This window comes from Biomphalaria glabrata, chromosome 9 (genome assembly GCF_947242115.1).
Source record: "Biomphalaria glabrata chromosome 9, xgBioGlab47.1, whole genome shotgun sequence".
Lineage (NCBI taxonomy): Eukaryota > Metazoa > Mollusca > Gastropoda > Planorbidae > Biomphalaria > Biomphalaria glabrata.
This window is the reverse complement of record NC_074719.1, coordinates 34360454-34382717: the sequence shown is the minus strand read 5'-3', so window position 1 is coordinate 34382717 and position 22264 is coordinate 34360454. Positions and strand designations below refer to the sequence as shown.

Sequence of the window (22264 nt, the reverse complement as noted above, 5' to 3'; positions counted from 1 at the left end):
TGAAGAATTACTTGAGGTCAACAATAATCATAGATAGATTGAAACATTTAATAATTCTTGCTCTATGTAGGAAATAGAATATTTATGATATACTGTATGACTTCGCTACACGCAAGGCGTGGTGTCCAAACTCTTGAGCCATGAAGAGAATTATGTAGAGAGATTGTTCGTTCGTCTGTCAGCGAGCTTGAGACATGACGAAATGTGGAGATTTTCAATTCTTAAATATGTCACCATGCTTTTTTTTTTTGTAAATTTATGTTTAACGGTCGTTTCGTAGGTTCTAATTAGGAATCTAGAAATCAATCCCAATAATATCCCTTTCTTTTGTTATCAGAAATGAAAATGTATACCAACCAAAGGTACAAATATGCTTGTAAAAAAAAAAGAAAAAAAAATTCCGATGATTAATAGATTAATAGACCAAAAACCTGAATTTCCAATGGTCTTAGGCGACCCCTGACAAATGGTCATTTGACCCCCCCAAAGGGTCGCGATTCACAGGTTGAGAACCCCTGATGTATGGCCTTGTCGCGAAGAGACTATGGATCCTCTCATGAAAATAAGATGAATGCCTGGACCCTAGTAGTGGTCGGATTGATGTCGCCCACAAATCAGCTCCGCCCTCACCACTCAGATGATGTATCCAAAGGAACGGCAGTGCGATACAGTTTGGGTCACCAGCTCCTGATTTTTTCCTCTGGGTTGACTCCAGAGGTCTTTCTCATACTTGGGTATAGGTGCAAGGCAACAGAGGTTTGATTTCAGAGTTTACCTTCTCCCATGTTGGTAGCCAGCCATGTCTAACGAGCCCCTACTGCCCGAAGCTTACTGGTTAAGACGCCAGTTACTCGCCTTCGCTCCTTCTCCTGTTAGGGAGAACAGTTCCGCCGACTGGTTGTCAGAGGCTATTTGAGACGCATGCCATTAGGAAAGCATTTTATAGGTAGTGGAGTGCTTAAATCCATTACAACTTCCTATAATAACAATCTTGCGGAACCTGGCATGTCACAACTATAACAAAATAATATAACAGCACACCAAAATAAAATACCACAACAACAGACCTTAATGTGGTGGAATAAGTCCACCGATCGGTTCGTTTACACTTCCCGATGGGGACGATGGCCTGCGACTCCTAGGGGTAAAGTCTTAGAGCCACAACGTGGTAAATATTTTGTTGGTATTATATAGGCACATAGACAGGCACAAGCAAAACGCAAAGCTGAGTGATTTCGTAAAAGAACAAATATTTAATAAAGATTAATTAAGAGGAAATACAATTAGCGAGTAAAAGAGTAAAAGGATGTACAGAATGATTTAGGACTTTATGATGACGTTTAAGATAATATCATCACTGGGATGTTGCTCATAAAAATTCGTGTATGGTTTGCTTATTCGGCTGTCTCTCACTTATCTGTTATTCAAGGTTCTCCTTAGGGGTGGGGTAAGTTGAAGCTCCGTTGTGTTGTAGCCAGTTGCTGGTGTCCTGCGAGTAGGCAGGCGCTAGTGTGATGAATATGGGGATGCCACGCGGTGGGCTTACTCCTGTGGTAGTTGCAGACCAGTCCTGGGACGTCAGCCTGGAATGCCTTCGGTTCGGGTCGAGGGTGATGAGTGACTCACCCTCAACGGGAATGTGTGGAGAGCTGCTGAGGTCTGCCTTCAGGCAACAAAACACGCCAGCCCTGGTGTAGGAGGCCGCTTTGCCTTACACACGTTCCCAAATGAATCGTTGACTTGAGAGTCTTCTGACTTCTCAGTGATTCCGATCTAGAATGGCATTAACCTGAAACTTTCGTCTCCGGCTTTTATAGGTTCCCGAGCGGTACGTTAAGAGTAGTGACGATCCAATGGCCAGCGAGTCTTTTGAGTTTAGAATTGTTAAATTGGACCAATCTTTTCATTTGGGGCTCACTCACCTGACTTCTTTAACCCGCGACCCGGGGGGGGGGAGGGGGACGAAGGAGGATGAAAGCGGAACCATGCAACAATAATCAGGCTGGTCCATCGCTTGATGGTACAGCGGACGGGAACGATTTGAATAGCCCTGGGCGTTAGAAGCGTCGACTCAAAGGGATGTACGTGGACACCAAAATTTAATGTCCCTGGACTTTACGGTTGCGTGCTTTTGTTTCGGCGTTTGGGGCGTAACTTTCGATTTTAATGTTCCTGAACTTAACGGCCGCGTACGTTTGTTTCGGCGTTTGGGTGTAGCTTGGGATGTGTGTTTATGGCCTATAATTTGGGTTTGGGTCTAACCTTGGTGTAATAGGATGTTTGTGTTCTACCCTGGTCAGTTTAGTGTAAAAAGGAGCTATACAATGCTAACTAGTGGTTAAGTGGGGGGGAATGTTCCACACTGGTCAGTTCTGTCTTGAGAAGGGACGCGTTTCGTCACACTTACCAACATGAGACAACAACAAAATATTATAACAAATCTCAGCAAAAAATTTTAACAAGATAGCACATTATCATCAGCTACACATATACTTTTTGGGGTCTTTGGGGCACCACACAAGATTAGTCGACCGTCTTTCAACGAATTTTGACGTGAATAGAATCTCTTTCAATGGCAGAACCTTCCATTACTCTATGTTTTCTTCCCATTGCTTACTCTTTCTGCCTCTTCTTATTTTTCCGATACTGTTTCCTGAAGGAAAGTTTTTGCGAGCACTTAAGATTTTATAATGTGGCCAAAAAAGTTTTTATTTGCAGGTCTTTGTGAGGTCCAATCGCTGCATTAATCCTGCATTAATCCTATCTCTGATCTCTACGTTTGACATGTAGACCTTGTGTGTGATATCTTGGATCTTTCTTAAACACCTCAGTTGTATTGTTAGGTTCCTCTCTAGTTCTGCAATAAGCGTAAAAGATTTCCTCCATGGTCATCGGTTTTGACCTGGGAGAGCATCATTCTGATCTTAAGTGTTGGGGTAATGGCTTTGTCTTTCCATATCGTTTTCATTTTTGTAACTGCTGGTGTGACTTGTGCGATTATGGCATTAGTTTGGGTTTAAATCCAACATCAACGTACAACAAATAAACCTTTACAATGCAGCACAAAATCACATAAAAAATATCACAACAGATTTCCTTTATAACATACAACAAAAACAACATAACTTAACAATATACTTTAAAAATATATCTTAACAAGCACCACATTAGTACAACAAAGGAAGATAGAACTAAAATAGTTTAAAATTTCCTCCTTTTATGTTTATTTACTTTGAAAGAAGTCCACAATTAATCTGAAATATGAATGACAAAAAGTATATTATTTCAGTTGTGTTTTTGTAACCAATTTTGATATAAAGTAAGCATAGTACATAAATTAGGTTACCTTTTTTTTTCTTCAATTATTCAACAATTGGACTCCTATGGTTTTCTGTTATAAAGATAAAAAAAAATGGTACAATTAAGATATTATTAATTAATGGTTTTGTCTTCGATGCCGAAGAGTGCAATGCAGTGTTTCACATGACTACGTAAACCCACTTCCGACATGCGTATTGTCCGGCAACTTGTGCAGATATTGAAACGATGTACTTCAACGAAGGCGCCAGGAACCGTTACTGTTGCAAGACAATTAGGTGAATCGAGATGGTTCGCCACTATAACAAATATATGTGAGATTTGTGTTGAATGTATTTGTACAGTAATAATTGTAGATGTTTGAGCGCTGCTTGGGTATACAGTATGGTGTATTACATAGGCGAGTACGAACAAGAAACATACACAGTCACACAACTAAGTTCACTTGTGATGAAATAGAATAACAAACTATAATACGGAATGTGCCACAGTCAAATCATTTCTAATTAGGATGGTATCCCTTTACGAGGCTAGAGGTAACTGTCAAAAAAGTCTACATCAATAATCTCTAATCCAACACCTAAAAACCTAAAACGTTGCGTTCAAAGTCTGTCTACTACAGTAACAAAACAAAGTGTCTCACAATACACATACTTATCTTTTTGATGAATATAACATATATGCTGGCAATATTTGATCCTCTACTTGATTCAATTACTTACTAATGACCGTTGCAACTTTCTTACTAAATAATTGACTAATTCATTAACTGATTACTGTGTGTGTCACAGTCTCGCTTGATATTAACTATTATTTGTTTATATTGGGTCAAGAAGATGAAAAGCACGAGAAACATCTGTATGGAAAGCGGAAGTAAGAAATGACAAAATTGACTTTAAGTGAATAACATACAACAAAAACAGTGGTTTTTGGGACTTGAGACAGTACATATTATTTCGCAGCAGCTGCCTTATGTACGTGGAACAGTACAGGCATTTAGAGAATTGTATTATTACCATATTCGATGCGAACATGATTTAGTAAATAGACCTTGTTTTTTATGATTTAGCTAAATGGAATTTAGCTCTTGTAAAGGAGAGTAATCCTTGATAGATTACGGGCACGACATGGCCTAAATTGTGCCGATGTGCCAAAAACTCAAACTCATGATTTAGTAGTAAAGTTGTATCTACATCTATTCTAGAAGACTCATGTCTATGTTTTGATGCGGATGTAAGTATATTTCAATATATTGTAGTATGTTTATGTAACTACTATGAAGGATAACATGTCATTTCTCATTTAACCAGTGCTTTGTAATTATGTTTGAAGTTGCAGTATATTATTATCATTTAATAAACTTTTTCAATCCGCGTATGCTGAAGTTAGACTCTTGTCAATGTATACTATTTATGTAGGGCACGTTTATTAAATCTTTCAACTGTTTGACTCTAACCCTAGGATCTGGTGCTAGGGTTGCAAAAAAAGAGTTTGTTCAAGTTTGTTCGGCCCTATAAGTGATATGTTTACGACATGGTGGTGGTAGAGGTTGGTCAGTCCATGGAGACATTCATCAATGGAAGCAACAGAAAAAAAGCAGTACGTTCCCCACAAAACCATTCAAGATGTTCTCATACAGTTTTTGATTAACTTGCAGGAAAGAATCATGTTGACATCCTCAGGTCTGTATGTAGAGTTTGGATTGTCTCAACAACCGTTGTTGCATTTCTTGACCTGTAAACCCATTCTTTTCTTACTGATTTAGGCAAGTGATAGGATCACTTCGTAGGTAGAAAGCCAAAAGCATGGATATGAACTAAATAAAAAAATACTAAATTATTTGTATGTGTTGATCTATATAAAAGTAAAGTTTCCCTTTCAGACCTTGTGGTCTATAGGGCAGATGGTATAAGGTCATCTGTTTGTGTGGCCTACGGTTAACGAGGTTGTCATGTGACCTGCACAATGTCCAAAAACCTTTACTTTTTCCCAACTAATGTCAGGTACCCATTAGAGCTGGGTGGACTCAGAGGCGCCCGATAATTCCGAATTTAAAATCCCAATCTTCACCAGGATTTGAACATGGTACCTCGATTCGGAAACCAGGCGCTTTACCTCACGAGCCTCGTGGATCTATATAAATAAATTATAATGTCTGTATTAGAGCAGGCATGGGCGTAACCAAGAGTTTTGGAAAAGGGGAAGAGTATTGGACCGATGTTCTAACTTCTTTTTTTCTTTTTTTTTTACTAACACTCATTAATTATTAAAAGCAAAGTAATAACTATCGCTATAAAAAAAGAAAAAAAACTTAAAGGAGGATTTTATTTTAAAATGCTTGTATATGCTACGTATTTATTTCTTGCATGCTTTCAAATGTTGCGTTTATGAAGTATTAGTATGTGATGGTACTGTTTATTTTGTCAGTAGTGGAATACATGTAAAACTGTTTTCGTAAGCACTCAAAAGGATATTATAATAAGTCCAAAGCGAATAAAGAAAACAAAGGAGAATAGATAGATAGATAGATAGATAGATAGATAGATAGATAGATAGATAGATAGATAGATAGATAGATAGATAGATAGATAGATAGATAGATAGATAGATAGAAATGACGATAACAAGATGGAATAAAATTGAAGTAGATTAAAAAGGGGAGAGAAATAGAAAATGACAACAAAACTCTAAGATGAAGGACCAGAACCGCAAGTACTATTGTTATAGCAAGATGTAATGCTTTTTACCTGCATTCTTGACTAACATGATGTAACAACGGGAAAGGTCCATCGCCGCACTCTCCAGCCATATCGTCATCCGAAACATCCCAAATATTAACACCTGCCAAACCCATCTCTTTAGCATATCTGACCTATAATATTACATGACATAGTTAGGTGGTTTTAAATTTACTAAGTAAATTTATAAAAATAGAGTTATAAAAAGTACTTACATTAGAAAGAGTAGATCTTGTCATAAGCTAATAGACTCAGATGGATCTCAAGAGAAGTAATACTAGAGATGGGAATCGAACCCAACTTTTAAAGTTCGGGTTCGGTTCGGTTCGGTCAGATTTAAGTTCGAGTTCGGTTCGGTTCGATGACGAGTATAGTTCGGGTTCGGTTCGGTTCGGTCAGGTCTAAAGTTCGGGTTCGGCTCGGTTCGATATTATGAAATTATGTAATAGCAAAATTAAGTTATAAGGTTTCATGCAATTTATTAGTTAAAACTTTTTTATTTGAATTTTACATAAAACAAATACTTTGCAATATATAATAGGCCTATGGGCAATACTTTTTCCAAAATAATGTTGCCTACATACATTTAAAGCGTTGTAAAAATGTCTTAATGGAGATAGAAATAAAGATGCGGTAGGTTTTCGCTCAAGTAGGCAAGTGGTTTAATTCAGGGCGTGACTCGGCGCTAAGCGAATTTTTGAAAAATGCTAATATCGATGTGCTTTCTTTCAGAACGCACTATTCATCATAATAAAAAAAAAGTCGAGGGCCCTATTAAATCTAATAATAAAGAGGCAGACCTGGCCAAAAGAATTATGCAAGGGACATTCGAGGTAGGCCTACATATTGCGCACGTACTTCTATAATGGGCGTGATCTTTTTAAAGAAATATTCTGCGTGTAAAGACGTCTCTATCGAGGATTTTGTTTTCACTCATAAGTCGTCACTATTATAAATTGCAATATACGGAAGAAATTCGACTATTCTGAGACAAAAAAAAAATGCAGAAGAATCACACTAGCGGAGATGTTTTAAAATGTTTTCTTCAAAACGTTTTGACCCACATTGTGCATACGCGCCTCGCAAAAAGCAGTCTTCAGTTGACAAGGTCTTATTAGAAGATAAAATGACATCTCCATTTAATATATTTTAATTTTTAAACATGTAATTATACTAATATTCAGATAAGTTACACTAAAAATAAAACTTTTTTTTTCGATGCCCCCCTCTCTTTGTTAGTTTGTCGTTGGTTTGTCGCTTACAAACAGCTAGTACAATTGAACCAATATAGGCATTTTATATTTTTACCGGTAAGGATAGTATAGATGGACTTCTTATGGTCCGACAGTTATGCTGGGCAGGGCACTTATCCCGTATGAGAAACGAACGTATGCCAAAGGCAGTCTTTTTTTTTTGGTGAGCTAAAAGGTGGTCAACGTTACAGAGGCGCCCCATGGAAACTCTTCAAAGACCAGCTTAGGAGTCAACTTTCCTTGGCTGACATAGAAGAGAGCACATGGTTGCACGTGGCCTTAGAACGAGTCAGTTGGAGTTCACTCCCGAAGGCCGCGGGATACACATTTGAGACCAAAAGAAAATCCGCTGCCGGGGACAAACGCAGACGCGAAAAGAAAAACTAAATCGACCACCTGCGAACAGTGGTTATGCTTGCCCTGGATGTGGCAAAATATGTAGGTCACAGCTGGGCCTGCACAGCCATGGGAAAAACTGCATTCCTCACTATCTTCGGACTCGAAGACAAGCCTTATAATAACATTTAAACTTAATACACTTTCAAATAAAGTTCTTATGTGAACTACTCAATATAGCCTAACTGTTATTACAATATTCACATATTTAACTTGTGATAGAGATGTAATATTAATGAAATATACTGATATTTAAACAAAATCTAGGTCACCACAAAACAACGTCTTTACTCTTTCATGTCTCAAGATTGTTTGCCGTTTCACATTTGCATTACGCTAATTTCATCATCCTCAATGCATAAACAAATCAGTCGCTTAACCTCTTCTTATCGCCACCAGACAACACACACACACACACACACTCTGACACCCCATTTCGTCAGGAAGTTGCGTCTCCCATCCCCCCAATTCAAGGTACTAACCATCCCCACCCACGGGAGAGGACCCAAAGTTTGAGAAACGCTGCATTAAAAATACTGATGATCAATGCAAAACAGAATAATAGTAAAAAAAATTCAGGGGCGTAGATAGGAATTTTTCATCATTTGGGGGCCCTGGAGGGGCTGGACCTCTTTGGGGGCCCCTGCTTTTTGCGTAATATTGAATATTTGTTGTAAAAAACACTAATTTGGGGCCCCCCTCAAGTGGAGGCCGGGGGGGGGGGTTACATTTCTCACCCTCCTCCCCCACCCTTGCTACGCCACTGATAATATTCCAATATGGAATACTTCAAAATTTCGTAAAAATAAATCACTTAATAGAAGATAATTAAAATTTATTTTAAACTAGAACACAAATGAACCTATTTATATCTACACTCTCTAATCGGCAAAAACTATTCTACTCTCAACTAACAGTCATCTCAAATAAAAGTGACAATGTTTTAATGTTGACTTTCTACTTACTAGGAACTTGAATCTAGATCTAATTAGAGGACGCCTATTCGACTCAAAACCAATATTACAAACAGCCCGCGAAAATTCAAGGTTAGGGTAGAGTCGGCACGTACGGAAAAACCCATGGGAATCAAAGCGAGCCGCTTTTTTTTTTCAAAATACCACCACCCCCCCCCCTCCCAAGTTTTCAAAGTATAATGGAATCATTAGAATTTAAATAAAATATTAAAGTAATTTTTATTTTAAACCCAAAATATAAAAAAGGGATGTAAAAATTTCAAAATTAGTTCGGTTAAGAAAAGTAGGGTTCGTTCGGTTCGGTTCGTACCAAGCAGTTTCAAAGTTCGGGTTCGGTTCGGTTCGGTCATAAGTGAGGTTCGAGTTCGGTTCGTTCGGTTCGGGTTCGGTTCGTTTCCCATCTCTAAGTAATACCATTATGTATTAAAAATATTTGACCACAAAATATGGGTAAAAAGCACCCATTCAGACCTTTAACATTCTAAAATGTTTTTTTTTTCTTGCGAAACTAATTATTAGAAAAAAATAGGTCTACTCGCTAGCAGATCCAGTACATCAAAGTAGGAAGGACTCTTTTTTGGCAACTCTAATCCCAAAACTCCAATTAATCTAAGCCTAAGCCTAATTAGGTCTTCTGTAAACAGTGCTCAAAACTCAAGATCTCGACAAGAGGGTCAAAACAATTTGATACTTTAAGAAGCAATAAATAACAGCCAATACTAAACAATGCTACACTGTACATCACAGTACTGCCAAAATGTTGTTTGTAAAATGTTTTACATGTTTCAGATGTGCCATCAGAGTTGAAATAGTTTACTTCCTAGTGCAAATCTCACGCAGGACGACGAGGGATGGGAGCGGGCAGGTTTTGAACCCTGGACCATCGATAAATCCAAACGACAATCCAGCGCTCAATTCACATGACCAGGCAGCCATAAGTACTGCCGTACTAATTCTACTGTCTCATCGTGGACTTACTGTACCCGGACTGACTTTACAATAGACTCACATTCCCGTCCTCTTCGTTGTGCTGAACTGAGCTGCCTGACACTCTCTTCCTCTCTATCTTATCCTGAAGGCTTTCGATCCCATGACCAATCACAAGTCACATTTACGTGTAAAGGTTACACCAGTAGTGTCCCTTGTCCACTGACACATCACGCAGAACTGTATTACTGGCCTGTGTCACATGTTTCAGCTGATAGCACACAGTTAACCCTATCGCATCGCCAATACAGTGACAGCAATATTATAATAAATCTTAGGGATGAAACAAAACTAGAAGAGTATCAATAACGTAGGTTTTATAGGAGGTTTAACATATGAACAAATAAGATAGATGCCCTGTTAGTTAAGACAGATGCATACATATGCACGAACCGTCTTTGGAGACAGAAGGAGCCATACTATACTATTCTTGTCCATAATTTCCAATTCAGTTGCCATACCTATTCAAAGTCAAGAATCGTCTCCTTCATCAAAAAAATATTCATGGAGCGTGCTGAATTGTGCTCTTGTGCTCTATTGAAAACCCCAGTCTTTGCCAGCATTTGAACCCGGGATCCCCCGGTTTGGAAGCCAAGCACTTTAGCACTCAGCCACCGCATCTCATATGTAAATACCATTAAGCTTTTTTTTTAAAACTAAATTCATTCAAATAACATTGTCACAAGCCGGTGCATGTGTGAAACTCATTGTGATATAAAGTGATTTGTAATCACTTGATTATCTAGTGTTCTTTTCAAGGGAAATCTATCGGTCTGAAACTGACCACGAAATGAAAACGGTTGTTGTTACTTAGTTCTTGTAGAGTAAGGACGTGGCAATATATTTTCAGCCAGAGTATGTATGTTGTGAAGTATTATGAATTTATTCTGAACATGAAGTTGTACCTATATTTTGTGCTATTATTATTTGAGTGTAAATTGTGCTTTTGTTTTTGCGTCTGGTTCAGCCAAATTATTTATTCAATAAAACTATCGTCTGCTGACAAGTGTATTAATTAATATTGTTAATATCAGTTGTGCTACACAAGTTGCAAGCTTTACACGACGTTCGCGTTGACTAAGTAAGGAGATCCTAACATAAACCTCAGTTATGTTACAAAAAGGATATAAATTAAAAGGATAAACTAATGCACACATAACGTGTGTGGAATATTTACAATAATTGTATATGACATTATGAGACTAGACCTGCATAAATGAGATCCACTATTATAGACCCAAATTTAGATCTTATATGCTCCCAATTCTTTTTTTTTTCCTTACTCAGAAGACCCTTTGCAAGCTATCGTAGACTCTTGGGTTTTATTTAGACCACTTTGAGAATCACTGAATTCTAATTCATTTTATTGTTTTATAAAGGGGGCAATCTCTCACCCATGACCTCAAGGGAAACAAATTTCCCTTTGGTTAAATGTCAAAGTGTGTTTATGGGTTTTACAAACAACACCGTGTGTGCATGTTGCATAACAATATTCACTTGTATAACATGCAACACTGCTTATTATTTAATGTTTTAAATTATGTTCTACTTATATGCATACAAAGTAGATTATTATTTTTAAAACAAAAGTAAACATTTTCTTTAAAATGTAATTAGGTAATTGTGCATAAAATATTTAATTAAAAACTATAAACAATATAGTACTATATTTAATTTTTTTAAGTTTGCCAAATGTGTTAAGTTATGCTGAATAGTTTTTGATTAATTTCAGCTGGGAAAAAATATTTTACCCAATGCATCAGTGATTACAATAGTGAATTAAATAAAAAGTGTGTAGCAACATATGGAGAACATAGTATTTAAACCATCTTCAGAACTAAAACGTATAGCATCAATGTATTGTTGTAACTCTCTAAGGCAGGCACTCAACGAAAGACAGGTCGGCAACAGTAAACGATGCATTTATTTAGTATAACTAGCACAGCGTCAACAAATAGGAATAGTTACTAATTAGACTTGGACGTCTGCTATAAAGTCACAGGGAGTAATACGTCCAAGTTCTAAGAGTCCTACTTTATACCAGAACACAGAACAGACCACCGACACACTTCCCAGTGTCGCTCCAGGTCTCCCACACAGTTTCCTAGTATCACACAGGACAGCACTCAGCACCAGACTGTTCAAACTCCCATGACTTCTAGCCGGCTCACAACAGTCCTTCTTCCTGTCTCAATATGTCTTTCACTATTCGTGTTCAGTAGTGCTCAGATGCGCACAAATAGTGTAGCGCGGGAGTGGGTTACAACAGTATTAACATTGTCATGTAAAGGAATCACCAATAAACAGTTTAACGAGTAATTTTAAAAATTCGTAAATAGAACTTAGAGACTTAGATCTTAACTAGTAGAGAGTTATAGAACTTGCCATGTTTGAGATTTGATACACCTCTCTTTACGCTCTTGGCCTCTATATATTAAAAGTCTGAAAATGTGTGTCTGTTTTTAGTAGAACGAAGAATGTATTGTACCTATGAAACCTAGTAAGCATTTTATTTCAGAAAGCATTTTATCTTTATGTGTAAATAAAAGAGCTATGACGGTCACACATTCAAATGTTTAATCTATGGCTGAAGTTCCATGATTTCTGTTTTGGAAAGCAGCTTGACCAAAAAAAAAAAAACAAATAAGAAAAAAGAAACTATGCATTAAAATGTTTCATACTAATAAAATTAATATAAATAAAAAACAATGTTTAAAGAAATCTCTACCTTTGAAATCAAGCTAATGGCATCATCATAATAAACCAAATATCTATCATTATCGTAAAAATAAAAAGGGCAATTATCAGGATATCGGAATTTTCTTCCTTTTAGTCTTTGATAATCAATTAATTTTTTACATATCTAGAAAAAGAAATAGAAATATATAAATTATATTAATCATTAAACATATAAATAAAAATAAATGCTTAACTATTCGATTTAGTTGGATCTTTTAACGTTAAACGAAGCAACGTCAATGACGCTAAATGAAACTTCAGGGTATTCAGATATTTATAAAAAGAATCGACCTTTCCAATTCTAACCGTATTTCACAGAGCTAGTAATTAATCTTCGTATTAAATCTCTTTACTCGATTTCCGATTTTATTAAATTATATTTATAATTAAAAAGTCTACGTCCATTGTCTTCCGAGACAGAAGGATACATACTATACCATCATTGTCCATAATTTTCTATTTAGTTGTCATACCTATTCAAAGTCAAGAATTTTCTCCTTCGTCAAGAACATTTTCATGGAGCGTTCTGAATTGTGCTCTTGGGCTCTATTGAAAATTCCAGTTTTTGCCAGCATTTGAACCCGGGACCCCCTGGTTAGAAAGCCAAGCACTTTACCACTCAGCCACCGCACCTCCCATCTTGTTCTAGCTCTACTATCTAGCCAATGCCGAACGCATCTTGCTTGATGTTTTCTTTTGTGCACCATAAGTGCTTGTGAGTATGTTCCTTAGGACGCACTTTTGTTGATGTCATTTGCTTCCTTGCTTCTGTTGAGGTTGTGCTGATGGTAGATCTTTTGTGGGAGCTTTTTATTTAGGTTTTCTTCCCCAGTACTAGGTAAGTTAGTTTATTTTACTTTATTCTTCGTGGTGTAGCTCTACATTTGTTGGTCCTATGATCTTGGAAATGGCGATCTCAAGGGATGCTTATTTTTCTTGTTTAAGGATGCAGGATTGGGACTGTGTAGTCAAGCCTGATTGTATGGTTTGCATGGGCGTAGGATTCCCCCGCCCCCCCCCCCCCCCACCCGCGGAAAAAAATTATATATATATATATATGTGTATGAGTGTGTACATAATTAATCTTTATTACATTCTGACCCTTTCGGAAGACGTTTAATGTGCCCTAGAATAGATTCTTCCTGGAATTAGTGGAAAACTTGTAGACTCCCCGCCCTTGCTTGCAATGGGGTATGGGGGAGCTTGCAGCGCTCCGCCAGCGCGGGGCGAAGCCCCACCGCCGAGCACTATTTCTGGTATTGAAAGCCAACAAAATGCATATTCTGAGGTATCCACAGTACATTATCTTGCTATTAAAAAGTTTTATTTCAAAGACCTAATGTGGTATTCTTACTGACTTGGACCCTCTCGCGCCATTCGGCGCATTTTCCGTCATTCTGTTTCCGCTACTCTTATTTTGCGTAATTCATTTTGTCGGAGAACATGTCCCGCAAAACCTCATGCGACGCGCTGTCACAACCTTACTAAGGGTTCGACTTCCAGTTCAGCATATGATTTCTTTGATTTAGACCCGGTCTCTATGACTGACTTCTAAAATCAGTCTTAGCCATCTTTGTTGAGTCACATTTAGTGTTTTTCAATTTCGGCAGAAGACTATTCACACTTAATTAATGGGGCCCAAGCCACTGGTAGAAATTTGTAACCTTTCTTGACTACGCTCCTGGAATTACATGCCTGTATTTCTCATTACATTTTATATCGAAAAGGAAAGTTTTTTCGTCAAAATCATCTGTTGAGGGGTTTTAAACTAAAAAATCTCTGGAATTATTTTTTTTTTAAATTCAAAACCCTATTTAGCTACGATCATAGAATTTTTCAACTCTAAACGCTCTGTAGAGAAATTTTAAACTCAAAGCCATTTGGAAGGGTTATAAACTTGAAAGAAAAAGCCATCTGGAGAAGGGGGATTTAAACTCAAAACGCCCTTTGGCTAAGCTCATAGCATTTTGAGAGCGTAATTTGCTTTTTTTATAATAATATTGAAAAGGTAGTTTTCAGCTTCAAACTCCGCTGGCAGGGGGTTTTAAACTCAAAACCCCCTTGGCTACGCTCATAGATTTTATAGTGTGTACATTGCTTTTTTTTATATTGAATAGGTACTTTTTAGTTTCAAACCCCAACTGGAGGGGGGGGGAAATAAACTCAAAACCCCTTTGGCTACGCTCAGAGTTTTGAGTGTGTAATTTGCTTTTTTTATATTGAAGAGGGGGTTTATCGTAAATTTTGGAGGGGTTTTAAAATCAAAATCTTCCTTAACTGCGCAGTTGGAATTTGGGGATTGTTGTTTGCATTTCTTTTGTTTTGTTTTATAGAAGAGGGGGATTTAACTGCAAAAACCTCTGGTAGGGGGTTTAAAACTCAACCCCCCCCCTGTATGGGGTTTTAAACTCAAAGCCCCTGGTAGGGGGTTTTATACTCAAAACCCCCTTGGTAGAGGGATTTGTATCTCAAAACCCCCTGATAGGGTTTTTTTAAATCTCAAAACCCCCTCGGCTGTGCCGTGGTAAGTGATGATTTAGTATTAAAATCTCACTTAAAATAAACAAAATGAAAGCAAAAATCAGTCACTTAATTCCGTTCCCCCCTGCGGGGGTAGGGGATTTCATTCCGGGTGGGGGGTGAACCCCAACCTTCCCCCCCTGGCTACGCCCATGATGGTTTGGTTCTTTCCTCCATAACTTTAGGTTGTTAGTTTCGTGGGCCATGATCGAGTGGTGACCCTGAGATTAAGGTGTGCTATGTTATTTTTGAATAAGCTACTTGTTTGTATTTGATCATGTATAATACTAGTTATCAAACCCTTATTCATCTGTCATGTCATGTACGTTATTTATTCCTTAAATTGTTGCATTTACATTCTTGTTATTTAACTGATATAAGTTAACTTATCGTTGTTATTAATATTGTTCATGTTGAACAATTGTTGTTCAGTTGAATGACATGTATTCGCCTTTTAGTAAGCCAAAGTCCTACATGCCATTACTCTTCGCTTTGGTTTATACTGTTGAGGTGGGAACCCGGAATAATAAGTCATACCCTAGATAGACCTGGATACAAACCACCTGACAGCCAATCTAGGTCTCGACTCTAGATTTAGTTCTAGACCTAGTTCCAGATCTAGTTCTAATGCTAGTTCTAAATCTAGATCTAATGCTAGTTCTAAATCTAGATCAAGATTGTATGACAAATTAAAGGGAAGATATTAATTTTTATTTGCGAGTGGAAAAGTCTTAATTTGTGTGACACAATTCATTTCTAGTTCATTACCGTTGATAAATAGGTCAATAATTTTTCTTCATGTCGCCAATTTATCTAATTTTGTAGGCCTACTAATCCTCGTCATAATATTAGCCTAGGTCTAGTAATTTTAAGATTAAACATATAAAGTCATACAGGCTAGGACCTAATCGGTACTACATTCTTCACTACGTACAGAATTACATTACGAGCCTTGACTGTAACAAGTCACACAGTAGGGTATATAAAAAAATGTTTCCTACATAGATCGCGCTCGGTAGCAAGAATTACCATATGTTTCAATCTATCTTCGAAAATTGTTGACCTCAAGTAATTCTTTAGAGTTTTAAAGCTTCTTTCACCAGGTTCCACAATGACGGGTATTTATAATGCCGTCTTTTTTTTTTCGCGCGTAGGATTGGAGTTTTCCATATTGAGGATAACACAAACTCTATTTGTAATCTTGTTTATAACACGTTTGTGTGAAAATATTTTTTTCTATTAAAATTTTAGTAAACGTACTTGAAAAATACACTTTAAAACATTTCAATGTTTCTTTAACATTTAAGACCATAGAGTATTAATTTGAATAATTCCGGAGTGTAAAAATTGTACATGTTTTAGCTATTCATATTGTATTAGTTATGTAAAGCTATAAGCTTATGATGTTGCCAAAATTAAGATTCATATTAATGCATTTTAAACATTCTTTGACAATATCAATAACAAACTCTAAGGGAAAACCTAGTTACAGACGTCCTTTACAATTGTGATTACTCACCAGATCATAATCCATACGCATTATAGTGTGATATCTTTTGTTGAATTCATTTTTAAAAAAAAAATTGTAATATACATTTCCAGAGAAAGCAACACATATGACTAATTTGCTCTTTACAGCTCCTTTTGATAGATAGTAATTCACTGTGTAATTCTAGACATAAATAAACACATTTTTCGTCATTGAAAATTCATTTGATTTTGTAAAAAAAAAATTATGTAAAATATTTTACATGTTTCATATGTTCCTTCATAGTTAAAGATAGTCTACTTCCTAGTTCGAACCTTCACAACGACGGGAGATGGAAGTGAACATGGGTACGAACCCAGGACTGTCGAAATTATAAGTCCAGCGCGCTAAGCGCACGATCAGGCATTGCTGTTAACTTAATAACAAACTAATAGCCTATTATTCATAAAGAGACATAATACATATTTTGGCATGACAACTACCGAATATGTACAATATGTAAGACGAGCAATTTTAGATAATCTTTCTTTAATGTTTTGTAATGGAAAAAAAAGAAAATAACAGGTATCGAGTTTCTACTTCGACAACGTCTGCTCGATGTCCCACCACAGTGACCATCAGAGCTATTGGCATTTTCATTTAAATATAACTACAATAAGGAATAAAGATGTAAATCTACCTAAAACTTCTAATTTAGCACTCTTAAGATGTATATCTACTAGATCTAGATCTAAAATCTAAATTGGGAATAATAAGAAGATTTACATTTTACAAAAGCCCAAGATAAATCTATAAATATACTGAAAGCATCAGACCATAATATCATAATATAGTCAGATAAAAGCAAAAGCCAATAGAAAACGCAAAAGAAAAATCCTACTCTGGAATAAATGCAACTTAACACAACGACACCAAGCTGCATTAAACTTTCAACAAACATTTCTATCAGAAAATACATAAACTAACCGATCGATGACCTATGGAATTTCATTGGAAACTATCTTAAAAAAATTATAGAAAATCATATACCAACTAACTACACATCAAACAAAATAAATAAATGCCGGTTTAATATTAGATTAAAGAAGCTAGGTAAACAGAAGGAAAACCTATATAGAAAATTTAAAGAAAAAAAGGTAGAAAGAGTTTATAAAAAGTATATAAAAATTAAACACCTAAACCAAAAAGTAAGCAGACAGCTGAAGAGTGAATACATAAACAATGTAATATCTAAAGAAAGGAGTAAACACCTATGGTCATACATGAAGTTTAAGAAAATGGTAAACAAAAGGCGTAGCGCCATTAAAAGGAGTAGATAACTTAATACATAATGATAATGAAACTAAAGCCAACATTCGAAATAAATACTTTTCATCAGCTGCCTTAGCTCCAGGAGACAAAGACATGTTACTGTTGTAACTCTATTCCCGCACTGATATACATGGTGCGCACTAGCACACTGTTCCACACGAGCGTGGAAAATAGAAGAGTGGAAATAGAGACATGAAGGAAAATGCCGGCTTATTATGAAAATAACTTGATCTAAGGGAACCTGACATCCTGTGGTTTGTGTGTTTTATTTGTTTTATTTATTAAATTATTATCAATGTTATTCTTTCTCTGTTGAGTGTTTTCCTGTAATTTACAACAATTGGTGTCGAATTTGGATTTTGGAAGCTCAACGACAGGAAAGAATGACAACGCTTAGGAAGCTATATGAACTTAGCTGTAAACAATGAAAAGAAGAGCTCCGAGCCATAGAGCTGAATATCTTCTATGCTAAAGAAAAGATGAGAGCCAAACTTAGACAGAACTTGGTTAATGAAGGGGAGGATCCCGAGTCCTACCTGTGACAGGTTGGGGAATGTTACGTGTGTTTGGCGTGTTTGATGTCTAGGGGATCATTATTTTTAAAGCTATCACAAACCAACCCGTCAGCATATAAATCGGGAGTAGGCACGCAACGAAACAAGCAATGAAAGAAAGATACAAAGTTAAAAAGAAGAATATTTATTTACATAAATATTTACATATAAGAATAAAAAGGGGGAGGGTTTGCATCTGTCTCTAATTGACACTAATTTTGATCTTCACTCTTGCACTAAATAAGAGAGTATGTCACTTTGTCTTCTGAACTTAGCTGGTTGTCCTGTTGATGTCGCAGCTGGCTGTGTCCTAGCTTGAGGTTCTGCAGCTGGAGGTGGCGCTCTAGAGGGTAGAAGGACGCCGGTGATATAGTTCTTGTGGAGTCTCAATCCCAAGTTCTGATATCTGTAGTGGGCACAGTAGGGCGGGTGGCCGGCTACCGTGGGCACAAGGTTGCTGCGGGCAGAGCGGATCTGTCGTGGGCAGCGTAGTGAGCAGGATATGTCCAGTGAGTTGCAGAGGGTTGGCGTCGCTATGACGTCTCGCACAGATCTGGGTCTATAGGGACGTCGTACCTAATAAGTTGTCAGGTGGGCTGTCGAATAGGCAGGCTAGTAAAGCCGATAGCGCCAAGTAGTAGAGTTGAGTAGATCCACGTAGGCAGTAGTGCATTGCTAAGTAGCACTAAGTGCAAAGGCTGGTAAATAGGCAGTTGAGTAGGCAGACAATGCCAAAAAAATAGGCAGGTGAGTGATCCGATAAATAGCAAATAGGAAGACACATGAAGGAGGCTGCGGATAAATAAAGACAGATTAGGACATGTCTCTCAATCATCTTATTGATGCCCTCTACTGAGGTGCGTTTGTCAGATTGGTGAAATTGCTTTAGAGCACAATCGGGAGATGATGACAAATGGGATATGGAAAAATAGATGCCTGATAGTAGCAATATAAAAATGTACATAAAAAGGGAAAATAATTATCTCAAATAAAAACAACACAAGTGGAAAGAGAAAAAAAAAAGGGGGGTGTGGAATGGGCGGTGATCAGCGACCATGATGGTTTGTTTACACATGGCCGTCGGCCGAGAACAACGGAGTGGGCTTGAAAGGAGAGTGTCCGTTCAAGGGGCGCAACTCTCGTCAAAGTAGAATGACTAAAGTGGAGATAATTCATATCTCTTTTCTAAACGTAGTATTAGTACGCTAGTAAAATTATCAATTCGGTCAGCCGAGATAAATAAAATAAGGTGAACAAATATATACACGGTTGCATTAACGATCAATTGAGCAACGTAGCATTAATAGATTAATGCAATACATAAATACATACATATGCCATGTTTATGTTTTCTACTTACGACAGTGAGAAATACACAATGCACTAATTAAATACAAATGAAATAGTAAAATTCACATGATAATATCCAGTAAGAAATATACACAGAGTAATTAAGATGAAACTTGTGATTAAGTTCGGCTTACCACCAGGTATTCCTCTAGGAGTGAGAATAAATGATCTAGTCCAGACTCGATTGCTCAGATAGAATTAGAAATATGAGAGAGTCTGGCTTGATTTAATCTACTTTCTAAAGGCCTGGGAGAGACGGGCGGAAACAGGATAATAGATAATAGTGAGCTCCTGAACACTATGCAGGACTTGTTACGAGAACAAAATAACAAAATAAAAAGTAATTTGCATGATTCGATAAATCATTCGATGGAAAACAGATGCTTATCGTACAACGCCAGATCAGACCTTTGAGAGAGAGAAGTCCAACATTATTAATCAACCAACCGTTACTCATTCATGACTGTGGTTGTACTGATAGTTACAAAGTTTGCGTTACTGGTGTTGGTGATCTCTGTGACAACCATAACGAGTCATATCTTAATGATGAGAAATGTGAAATGATTTCAAAGATTATAACAGACCTGAAAAGAGACAGTGGTAGAAAGAAAAGAAGAAGGCTATGTGACTGAAGGTTGTGCAAGCTATGAGTGCCACCACGATCTGGACAGATCAGAACAAATTTGGGCTTGTGACCAAAGCCTGTCGCTTTAAACCTTAAGGACTCCTGTCGATCTGCCAGTGCTTACGAGGGGAACTTGAATTTTGATTGCTGCATTCAGACGGTAAACAAGAACTATACATGTGGTGCTTCACGAAGGGAATGCTAATGTCAAGAAACCCACCAACGGGGTCTGAAACCAGTGGCCTTCGATACTTCTGTTTTAAATGAATTTGTGAGGAATACGCTCCATGTCGTCTGTGGCTTCCACAGATCGACCTTCACCTGCACTGACCAACGTCCACCACCCCGTAGGGCACCTGAATCTGTTCGGGACGAACAGAGCTGAGAAAGGGTCAATGTTGTAACTGCGCTCCCACGACACACTGATAAGAGCACCATGGGAAGACAGGTTTAGACAGGAAGGACTGTTGTGGATCGGCTGGAATGATCTGCAAGTTATGGAGGTCTAGGCTGTTTTGACTTGAGAGAACGTCCTGTGTGCTATGAACTTTGTTGAGGACCTGGGGCGGCAATGGGAAGTGTGTCGGTGGTCTGTATTGATAGTTAGGTAGCAAATGACTGGTGTCACTTAGGACAGGACACTTTGGAAACAAAAAACTATGAATAAATAACTTGTTTATTGTTAACTCCTGACGTTCGTTGATCGCCTACCTTAGAGTTACAACCTTACTTAACTTGGACCTAGTAGAAAACATAGCAAATATAGGAGTACAAGAAAAGGGAATCCAAAACTAATAGCCAACATCAAACTGAATAAAGTTTCTGGACCTGATGGTATTCCAGCTAGATTACTCAAAGAATAAAGCAATAAGCTAGCAACAGTGTTCAAAAGACTTTTTCAGCATCTCTTAACCAGGGCAGATTACCAAAGAACTGGAAACAAACCCTGCATGCTCCCATTCCCCGTCGCCCTACAGGAGATTTGGACTAGAAAGTAAACTATCTTCAACTCTGAAGGAACATCCGAAACATGTAAAACAAACAAACAACCCGGGACCGTAGAGATAATAGTGTCAGCACGCTAACAGAAGGACCAGGCATTGCTCTTAACTTAATAATAAACTAATAGCCTATTATTGATAAAGAGATATATTACACATTACAACATGACATATATCGGATATGTACAATAGGCCAATGTCAGACGAGCGATTTTAGATAATCTTTCAGCATCGATTTGTAATTAAAAAACAAAATAAGAAAAGAACAGATATATCGTACTTTTACTTTGATGTCTCAGCACAATTAGGTCTATCAACAGAGATATCGGCATTTTTATTTAAATGGAACTAGAATGAGGATGTAGATCTACCTAAATTAAACTTCTGATTTAACACTCTTAAGATCTATATCTACAAGATCTAGATCTAAAATATGAACTTGGAATAATGTAGCTCTAAGTTAGATAAGATTTGTGTAAAAAAAAATATCCTAGATAAACTAACAATAGACTGAATGCAACATTAAATTTAAAAATAGTATATGCATTAGCATTCTTAGCCCCAGGAGACAAAGACATATTGCTGAATTTGAACCTAGTAAACAACATAGAAGATATAGTGGTACAAGAAAATGGAATTCAAAAACTATTAGCCAACACCAAACCAAATAAAGCTTCTGGACCTGTTGGTATTCCAGCTAGATTACTCAAAGAACTAAGCAATGAGCTAGCCCCAGTGTTCAAAATACTATTTCAGGCTTCACTTAACCAGGGCAGAGTACCAAAGGACTGGAAAGAAGCTAATGCCACCCCCCTATTTAAAAAAGGAGACAAATCTGACACAGGAAACTACAGACCAGTATCACTTACCAGCATCACATGTAAAATCCTAGAACACATAATATGTAGCAACATCATAAACCACTTAGACAAACATAATGTCCTCACACCATACCAACATGGCTTTAGGAAATATAGATCATGTGAAACACAACTAATAGGACTAATTG

The 22264-nt window shown here is 37.2% G+C and overlaps 1 protein-coding gene across 4 annotated transcripts in view; it reads right to left on the bottom strand.

The window, feature by feature from the left end:
- Positions 1–3199: 3199 nt before the first annotated feature.
- LOC106066154 (chitotriosidase-1-like) overlaps positions 3200–22264 on the bottom strand; it is a 46208-nt gene continuing 27143 nt past the window's right edge. For 2 of the 4 annotated variants that reach the window (XM_056041306.1, XM_056041307.1), the window contains exons 7-11: positions 16445–16597; positions 12395–12529; positions 6066–6190; positions 3347–3391; positions 3200–3254 (exon numbers count right to left, since the gene is read on the bottom strand). In XM_056041306.1, the coding sequence (XP_055897281.1) occupies positions 3382–3391; positions 6066–6190; positions 12395–12529; positions 16445–16597 (423 nt within the window). In that variant the 3' untranslated portion in view covers positions 3200–3254; positions 3347–3381. The remainder of the gene's footprint in view (positions 3255–3346; positions 3392–6065; positions 6191–12394; positions 12530–16444; positions 16598–22264) is intronic. The other 2 variants (XM_056041308.1, XM_056041309.1) reach the window with 2 other exon arrangements.